At 44.5% G+C, this 10087-nt stretch overlaps 1 protein-coding gene across 1 annotated transcript; it reads right to left on the minus strand.

Moving 5' to 3' along the window:
• Nucleotides 1-8943: 8943 nt before the first annotated feature.
• LOC119402641 (serine/threonine-protein kinase VRK1-like) lies at nucleotides 8944-9309 on the minus strand. Its single transcript, XM_037669788.1, has one exon. It carries the CDS (start codon nucleotides 9307-9309, stop codon nucleotides 8944-8946), a length of 366 nt encoding a protein of 121 aa, XP_037525716.1.
• Nucleotides 9310-10087: the final 778 nt, after the last annotated feature.

A 10087-nucleotide genomic window follows, 5' to 3' on the forward strand; every position in this document is an offset into this window, starting at 1 on the left:
GGCAGGAAGCTGCACCACCTCAAATCAGTAGTAGTAGTATTAGTAGTAGTAGCCTATACTGCATGGCTCATACCCACTCTGGGTTGGTTGGTTGGTTCCTTAGGGGAATAGCTCAACCCACTACGGGGGATCGGCCACGAAGCGTGCGGCAGTAGACTTTGTGAAAAAATAAATTAAAATGGGGGATTGGCCGAAAAGTCATACGGTACGAAGAACTTTATTTAAAGATCCTATTAAAAAAAAGATTCTAGAGCGTCGTCTTCTTCTGCTTCTTTCCCAGGCACAGGTAAGGATATATTCCACTATATATCTACCCTTTCATCATCATCGAACGTCGCGTGAAATTTATTTATTTATTTATTTAATTATTTATTTACTTATGAAAAATACCCTACAGGTCCCGAAATATAGGCATCGGCTAAGGCAGTGGTTCTCAGCCACGGATGTTACGGGGCCCCACGTGGACCGCTGGAAGTGATGAGGGACGCCTTTCAGTGAGAGAAAGTGAGAGAAGGGGGGGGGGGGGGGCTCATAAATAATACAACATGCAGCCTGCAATAGGTACTTTTTATTTCTGCCTGACAAAAAAAAATGGTCAAACTAAAGTGCCACGCAAATCAATCTCAAGAGCCTGCAATAAGTTGCACGGTCTGCAGTCACATTCAAACTGTTTCTAGCTATGTTTGCTCTTCAAATATGCAAGCCTAGATAAAGTAATATGCTCGCGTGCATATGTTGTAGAAAACTGCAACAAAAGCTTTACAGTCCTCTCATGGAGGAGGGGACACATAAGTTAGTTCTGCTGCATTGCAATAAATTATGCGGTGAAGCATATCAATAACAGTAGGGGTCGCTGTCATGGGACAGTGTGCCTACTAAAAGGTTTTTTTTTTTTTTTTAAGGATGAGTTTTGCGGACTCCAAACATTTCGGAACAGCAAAATAGTGCTCTAAGTTCTAAATAAACACGTAAAAAAATGCTAGCAGAACAAAATGCGCACAAATCCTTAATTAGAGGGGTCCTTAACCACACTTCGTGCTTGGTGAAAAAACACGTGTAGCGGAAAGTACACGCTGCTGTGAACAGCTCAGGCCAATCTTGCACTGGTGTGCGACAAGCAGAGTTCACCAGTGGAGCGCAAAGTTGCCACTTTCTCAAGCGTCCTTTCTTCATACAGAAGCCTGTACTCACGCTAATCGGAGAGCTGTCATACAGCACACTGCTGCTATTGGTTAATAGCTGGCATGAACCAAGAGCGGCGTTTGGATCAGATGCGCTTCTTGCAACGGAGTGCTGCCGAGTGCCGGGCGCCGCGCTCTATATGTCTGCCAAATTTACATAGTTGCAACATTAGCGCCATCCGGACTAACACCTTGAGAGAGCAATCGCGTTTCATGACGCGCGCTCAAGGGCATGACATGCGCATGACGTAGCTCCTTCTCCCCGTGTTCTCTCTCCCCGTGTAGCTTCTAGCGCGCTCGTCGGGACGAAATAAGAGAGAAAGCGCTTAAAGCTTGATACAGATCCCTGTAACTCCGCTCGTTCTTGACCGATTTGAAAATTTTTTGCGTTGATCGATTCCTGAGGTCTATCGATGATTACTAGGAAAAGTGGTTCAGGACACCTTTAAAAGAATCCGACCTCAGGCGGTGACGGAATCTTTCTTTATTACGTTCGTCCAGCAGGTCATTGGAAAGGTCGTTCAAGAAGCGGATGTCACGTGGTAAAGCAGTTGAGTTAAAGGTGCCTATTTTAACGTGGATGCATACGCGTAATAGATGCATGGTCATGCAATCTTCGTAGCATGAATGAAAGTAATTGCAACGTAATCGGTGATGGCCTCGGTCCATGTACGACATTTTGAAACAAAGATGGAACCGTAATATTAAGACGGCAGTTCAAAGAAGGAATCGATTAATTGTTTTTAACTTTATTTATCCTTGCGCTAGTTTAGGTTTTAATTTCGGAATATGAACCGGGCGGCTCTATTGTAAGTCGATTCTCGCACATTGCTTAGATATCTGAAATGACGGACCACAGTGAAGTCATAATAATGGCGAAAAAAATGTTAGATGAGCTAAAGCGCGCACATTGGACCGCGTATTTATCGGGTTCCGGCGTAAATAGCCCTACTTGATTAGGATGCGTTGCTGTAGTTGCTAGTGAAATGAGTATTCGAATAAAGCTTTGATTTAATGACGTGCCTAGATATTTAAAAAGAGAACATTGGTCACATGTTTCTTATTTTTATAGTATGAAACAATCCATGCAGAATCCACTTTGGAAACGGTTTAAGGGATGCGTAAGCGTAGAGTTTTGTCCCAACAAACTCCATGGTTGCAGCCTTCCCTCGAAGGTTGTTTTCGGGCGACATCGACACAGTATTTTTTCTTGTTTCTAGCATTCATCAGCGCCTGGAATGGTTCAACGAAAGGACCATGCCACGATAATTGAAACACGTGTTCGTGTTTGACATTAAATTCTTAAAGTCGGAAGTTTCCTGATGTGTACAATGCCCCATGTCACTTTACGTGTTGCACAAGAGGAGGCTTTTATTCTAACATCACAAAATACTTTAACAAAGGTCGCATAAGAAGTGTTCTCCCTTGACATTTCTTTTTCGTTGTCGTTGAAAAATATATTAGTTGCTGTTTCCACGAGTAAACTTTCTTGGAAGTGGGGACTCTTCTACCTTTCTTGCGCAATTGAAAACCTTCACTGTGATTTCGCTCGAGCAGGATTGATCCAGAGTGTTTATTTAGTCCTTTGGACATAAAGGCAATCCCAAAGGGATCTCAGCAGGAGCGCTCATACAGTAAGTTACTAGAGTTACAAATATCACAGATTGTAATACAACAGCAACAGCAAATGATTGGAAAAACAGCGGAAAGCAAGGCGAACTATTGCCATGGCTAATGTAAAAACGTAAACATTCTCCCATTGTGAAAGAAAACCATATAGTTAACGGACAAGAACCAAGAGCGAAAAAAGAAAATTACGAGAAGAAGGTGCAAGTCATTTTACAGAATGGTGTTGCACCGTGAAAAGACCAAATAAATGCTGCGGCTATTCAAGTATGGGTTAAAAAAAAGAGAACAATAAAACGAGAAAAGTACTTCAAACAAGGCGACAAGCTTACGTCTATGCATTCGTTTGGCACATAAAGCAAACAAAACAACCTGAGAGGGTGAATGTTTGTCTTTCGATTGCAGATAAAAACGGCGGCTGACGAAAAGTTGACAGCAAGCTGCGTACTGGGGTAATGCTCATCGACCGCTATCAAAGGCGTTATATTTGCAGATTTGAAAAGCGCATCCCTTAGGGCAGCACTGTGAAGAAAGCGCTAGACAAGCGCTAAAATCTAATTGATCGCAACCAATCACTCCGGGTTGTCTTGCAGCGAACATTCTTTATGACGATTGAAAACAATCATAGGTCATTCCAATTTGTGAAGGTGATTGACCAGCGAAGCTGCTATGGCGGCTGGAAGAGCTTTTACTGCCTATTAATAATTATGTGATGCGTAGCTAGAGTCATTTTATGTAACTGTGAGATTACCATTTGTATGATTTGTCAAATACAGATCCGATACGACGCTGCTTAGGTTCTTGGCCAGTGTATACAATCTATACAAGACTGTTGAAGCGCAACACCTTCATCTCCATGTATACCACGTGACACGTGGTTCCACGCAGCGACGCTCCGTGCGTCTTATCTTGCTACTGGCTTTGGCGAACCGAGCTCCGACACGAGTGGTGGTATGCGTTTACCTTGGTTGTTGGCAGTTTCAATCTCACTTTTTAGGGGAGAGATTTTCCATAACGACGCCACGAAATTTCGTATCCAAGCCATAGACGCCAGGTCCACCACCGAAGCTCTAGCAGATACAAGCGATAAGACAAGACATATGCGAAGGTTTCACCATGGCATTCCTTTGTCATACCGTGCCAGAGGTACAATACAATTAATGGATAGTTCAGGAAGAGCCGAACCTGCTAATTGTAACAGCCATTTTAATACGCAAGTGAAGCCGAGTGTTCTCTCAAAAATAGATACCTTCCCCATCGGTCGACTCTGCCTGGTCGAAAGCAGAGTACAAAAAAAAAGCAGTCATTTTTGTGCTGAAAATTCGGAAGTGTAATTATCTATGCTCTCCGTATACTTACATATCCAGAATAAAGCGGAGCTTGCAATTGAGAATGAAAAAGTGTGCGCTGACCCTCCCCCCCCCCTTCCCCTCTTGTTCAAAAAGTTTCAACGAATGCGCGGGTTACGACACCCTTGCTTTCCCTCTCCAAGACCACCTTTTAGCCACTTGCAATCTGGCGCATCCTCAGATTTCATGGAAACGACTAGCTGCAGGAACTTGGTGATGCCGCTTTTTTTACCAGCGTGCTTTTCTGATGGCTGCCATACTCGCGGTCCTTGAGGAGAACACTGGAGAAGACTGTATCCTGGAAGTTCCATGTCACCCATTCACGAGTGCACACCAATGCCGGCGTCCCGAATCGTGAACTAAACGGTGCCGTCATACGCCTTCCTGATATCTTCCTTGTACTCCTTGTGTTTGCCGTTCTGCTTGTACCGACAGGCAAAGGAAACGTCCAGGAGATACACCCTGTTTTCATTGCCTTTTCGAAAAACAAGTAGCAGGCTGTACGCCTTCCCGTCAGCGTGGATGTACTCGTAACTCTGGGCGTATTCGAAGACATTGATCGTGCGCTTGCCGAGGCTCATGACGGACTTCGAAGGTGGACTTCGAAGGAAGCGTCTCGCCCTGCTAGTCGAAGCTCTTCTTTAGTTCTTTTCCAATCATATCCATTTTCATGAACTGGTTCTTGACCCCGTTGTATTCATGGTACCCAGAACCTCAAAAAATGGGCATCCCACGTAGCCACAGAACATCTACAGAAGTTGTTGTTTGGCCCCTACATATGGCTCATACCAACATTGGGGTAGAAGTGCGTCGCCTTCTCCTGCTTCTTCCGCAGACACTGTTAATCCCACTGTATCTACATTTAATCATCATCAGACTTATCGTTACAATATATCAACTTCTCTGAATCTTGCCTTACTTTATGTGGGAATGGTCCAGTACTCAAGACAGCCGGAAACGGAGTCCCTTAGAGATAGGTAATTTTATTTATTGATCCGAAAGCCTTAAACGGATCATGACATTGGTTCCTGGGCGAAGAGCCGGTATGTAGTAGAAAAAGTCCATGACCACCCGCATGCCTTGTGGATCAGACGCTGACCTTCAAAAACTGAGGCGTGTGATAAAAAAAACCACGTGACCTCATGAAAATCAGATAAAAAACAGCCTTCAAGCCGGAATCGAACCCGGGTATTCTGAGCGGTAGGAATCGGGCGAAGAGTGACGTTAACAGGCGTAATATTGCGTAGGAGTAGCGTAGAATCACATCAGGCGTCACACCATGTGAATTGTGCAGGAGTCAGTGGTGTAAAGCTTCCTAATTACAAAGGGCTCAGCTATAATTCATCATCATCATCCCCAGCATGATCAATGTGAGCAGCTACGTATGTGCGCATATTGCGTTATAGGCGCGTAGTGGGTACCTTGTTAAGTCTGCACAGTTTTGAAAAAGACATAAAAAGACAAAAGGGGCTTGCCCAAAAAAAAGGGGGAACATGGGTAATCGGACCTTAAAATAGAAACAATTTTAGACGGCGTAGATAACTTAAGCTTGTACCAATCATTCGAAAACATTGATAATAATTAACAATGATGACACACAAGAGAACGGAACTTAATACACTTACGATTATCCCCATAACACAAAAATGCCGCTTAAAAGTACATATAAGTTAAAAGGCATCATACCGTTATTCAAACCATGGAGAAAATAAAACAGCTTCTTAAATAATATACAACAAAGAATTATATGCACGCTGGTAATAATAGGCAAGGAAATCAGAGCATTAAACTGAAACACGAAGAAAATAATACACGTTCCTTTTAGACGTGCAAAAAACATAACAAGAAGCAAATGCGAACAAATCGTTAAAGAAAAAACTTCAGGTGGGTACAGAATTTTGTTTTATTGCGTTCGTCTGGCAGGTCATCGGGAACGTTGTCCCATCGCGAAACCACAAACGCTTTTCCTTGCTCTCCGAATGTGTTGCTGTAATTGTGCAAGGTGGCATAACTATCGCAGAAATCCCACTAAGCACCCATTTCAATACCGTAGCCGTTTGAAGGTAGTGATTTAAAGCACTCACTGTCTTCTCCACAAACCCCATCGTACAAAGTTCAGCATCGGTGACATCGACAACCTGCCAGATGAACTTCCCGAGCCACTTATTTCAGAAGAATATTTTAATGTTCGCTATTCTCTTCGGGGCAGACATACAATTGACTAAAGAGGACACCTTATACAAGATTTGGTTGCGTCGAACAGCATTTGTCTTTTAAACGCCGGGTTTGCCTACGTATTTTTCACCGTATTCTCGTATTTTTAGTTGTCTTGACTTAGCGTTCCGTTCACCATCTGATTTTACTGATTTTAACTGGAAAGCTGGAAAGCCATCGGCTTCTTCCATCAGCTACGGACCTATTGCCCTCGCAAGCTACCTAGCAAATAGCTATGAAACCATAGCGAATGTAAGTCTAAAATTTATTCTCGACGCACAATATTTATTAGACATTAATCAATGCGGGCATCAGAAGGGTTCTTCAACAACAGATCACCGTCTTATTTTACTGATTTTAACTGGAAAGCTGGAAAGCCATCGGCTTCTTCCATCAGCTACGGACCTATTGCCCTCGCAACCTACCTAGCAAATAGCTATGAAACCATAGCGAATGTAAGTATAACATTTATTCTCGACGCACAATATTTATTAAACATTAATCAATGTGGGCATCAGAAGGACTCTTCAACAACCGATCACCGTATCCATTAAGAAAAATATATATGTGATATCTTTCTACACAAGCAACACTGCCTTACCGTTTTCTTCGACCTAGAAATCGCGTTACGATATTACATGGATATTTGCTATTTTAAGAGGCTTTTAGGGACCCGCAGAGAAGAGAAGAAGTATTTGCCTTCTATGACTGGTCGAACATTTCGAGTGCACCTATGTACAGTTCTCTCACGTAGATTTGTGCGGGAAAACGATGTGCAACAGGCGTCGCAAAACTGTGCAAGGTGAAAATGAACACGCCGCATCACGTGCCGCACATCGAACACGGCACCCGCCAAACCACAAGTTCAAATTTATCTAATTTGCCATGTGAAAAAAAAAAAAGTTGCTGTGGCCTATACTATCGGTAGACTGGTTTCGCTGAAAAGCTGAGCGAATCTTGTGCTTCACTGACGAAGACGTCATCGTGATAAGATACGTAGGTTTCCCAATAGCTGGGAAAGGGCGGGGGATGGTTGCATCAAGGACGTGACCCACACGACGTCACCTGGCGCGGGTATCGATGCCTAACTGTGACAGTGAGGAATGCACAGAATATAAATTCGTCATTGTTGTGACAAAACTGCGCAAGTATATTTATTGACTCCCTGCGTGTAAGCACATGTCTATATATAACAAAGCACATCTAGTAAATGGGGTTTCAAAAGAAAGCATTCTTTGCAGTGGACAAGGTGGGTTGGCGGCGAGAGGGCACACCCTTCCCTCCCTCACGCATAGCTGGTTCCTTTTATCCGCATGTTCCGATAGGTCGAGCTAATACTATTTCTTGACAATGCGTGTAAGAAAAAAGCCTCAGATTCCACACATGGTCACGTGTGAGATTACTGTCTTTTCGAAGTGATAGAAGAACGGAACATAAGAACCTAAATGTCACGCACTAGCATTCCAACCCGCATTCTAATGTGGGATGTTTCGATGGTGGTTCTAGACATCCGACTTTTGCTAACCGACCATGAATTATGCTGCAGTTCTCGGAATTTCAAAAGATGTTCTAAAGTAATTAGAAAGTTCTTAACATTCTTCTTTTAATTAGTTTCTCGTATATTGACAATCTTAATACAAAGGTCATCCCTGTCTCTTGCAAATCCACACACGAAAACGCAGAAAAACGCTTTATGTTACACGCAATTCATTGAAAAATTAAATAAAAATAGCGGACATATATGGAAATAAAGCATTTCACAAAACGCGTAATTAAAGTGTCAAGGCATGGACTCCATTGCAAACGCTTTCTTGTTTTAACCGTTGTCTCAAGCCTCCTGCAGACCGAGTCGGACTGGTCCATCTCACAGCTGGTAGAACGCAGGGGACACTTTCGGGCTATCCTGTTCTTTCTCGCAAGTCGGGGTTCGTTGCTGTTGTCAGCCTCGTGGTTCTGGGTCAGCTGAATCGGCTTGCGGAATCACCCGAATGAATTCCACCGCTGCGTCGCAATGGCCTCCGCAATCCCAACCCAACGGGCACAATCCTTCAAAAGGCCTGCAGGACCTGGCCGTGTACAAGAAAACTATGAGATAATAGTCCGCGGCAACTCTCAGTAAAGATGGATGTGCGAAATGCCACTAGTGAACGGACAAAGCCGCCAACACAATCTATGCAGGCAAAGTGGTCTCCAAGGAACTTCTCAAGTCGTACCAGAAAGAAAAGATGGCCCACGAAATTAAAATCCACGGAAGCCTCAATAATAAGCACATCGTAGCTTTCAACAGTTACTTTCAAGATGAAAAAACAAAACGTCACATCATCCTGGAGCGTTGCAGCCGGCAGAGTCTTATGGAAATGCACAGGCGTCGCAAAATGCTGACGGGAGGAAGAGGGGGGGAGGCCCGACACAAAGCTGGGTTCGTTCGGCCACTCCCGGTAGAGCCTTCCTGAGATCTTCCTTGTACTCCTTGTGCTTGGCGTTTTGCGTGTACCGACAGGCCAAACCGAAGTCCATGTGGTACACCATGCCTTGTTCAACTTTGCGAAAACCAAATAGAAAAGTGGACGCCTTCACATAGGCATGGCTGCACTCGTGGCCATCCATCCCGGTAGCGCGTTTCTGAGATCTTCCATGTACTCGTTGTGCTTGCCGTTTTGCGTAAACCGAGAGGCCAAACCAAAGTCCATGAGGTACACTTTGCCTTCATCGCCTTGGCCAAAACCAACAAGTAAGGTGGACGCCCTCACATAGGCACGGCTGCACTCTCGTGTCCGGATGATCACGCTCCTGCCGATGCTAAAAGCAGCCTTCAAGGAAAGCGTCTTGCCTGGCCGGTCGAAGACCTTCAGCGGGTCTTCTCCAATCATTTCCGTGACGATGAACCGGTGCTTGACCCCGTTGCGTTTGAGGGAACCTGAACCTCGGAAACGGGGCATGCCAGAAATCCGCACAGCATCCACTGATGTGCTTCGTCTTCTTCGTCTTCTGCTTCTTCCCCAGAAGCAAGTTGTGAAATATCCCGCCACATCTAAACCGTCATCATCATCGAATATTGCGTAATAACATATGTGCTTCTCTTTATCTCGTAATATAGCCTCTGAATGTGGTTCAGGGCTCAAGACGCCCGCAAACGGCATTGGGTGACCGGTGCTTCAAGAGGAAGAAACAATGTCACACTGAACCAATGCCCTGTGGTTATACTAATCACAAAAAACATGGCTGATCCCTCTGTGATAGGAATCGGTACAGCACAAAAGTGCAACTTCTCTTCACAGACGAAGTTGAGCGTTTGTTGGGCATTGTTTCGGCACAAGGGCGAAGGAATCAAGGCATTAGCAACAAATTGTAATGTCACGCAAAGAACGGGAAGCAGCTCAAAACTCGCAACGCGCTGTTCGAGCAGAAACGACGCACGGAAAAAAACATACACTGGATGAGCGCGAACTAACAACTGTCACAGCTCGACAGTTAAAGCGCGTTGCTCAAACAGAAAGGAGGACGCACGAAACGAACGCACAAGTACACACAGGATGAGCGCGAAATGTCACAACTGTAAATTATTTGTGTGTTAGTAGCGCGTTCCTTTCGCAAAAGCGGCCGCTGCAGTGAGCGAACTGACCTTCGTGCTCTCTGAAACTTCAACGCAAACTTGACGTGAGAGCACAAGACGTACAAACCACATCCATCACGAGATGAGCACGCGCGCACGAGCGA

The sequence above is a fragment of the Rhipicephalus sanguineus genome, chromosome 1 (genome assembly GCF_013339695.2).
Source record: "Rhipicephalus sanguineus isolate Rsan-2018 chromosome 1, BIME_Rsan_1.4, whole genome shotgun sequence".
Classification (NCBI taxonomy): Eukaryota; Metazoa; Arthropoda; class Arachnida; order Ixodida; family Ixodidae; genus Rhipicephalus; species Rhipicephalus sanguineus.

Coding starts and splice junctions, on each gene's coding strand:
- LOC119402641 (XM_037669788.1), bottom strand. CDS start 9,309: ATGCCCCGTTTCCGAGGTTCAGGTTCCCTCAAACGCAACGGGGTCAAG.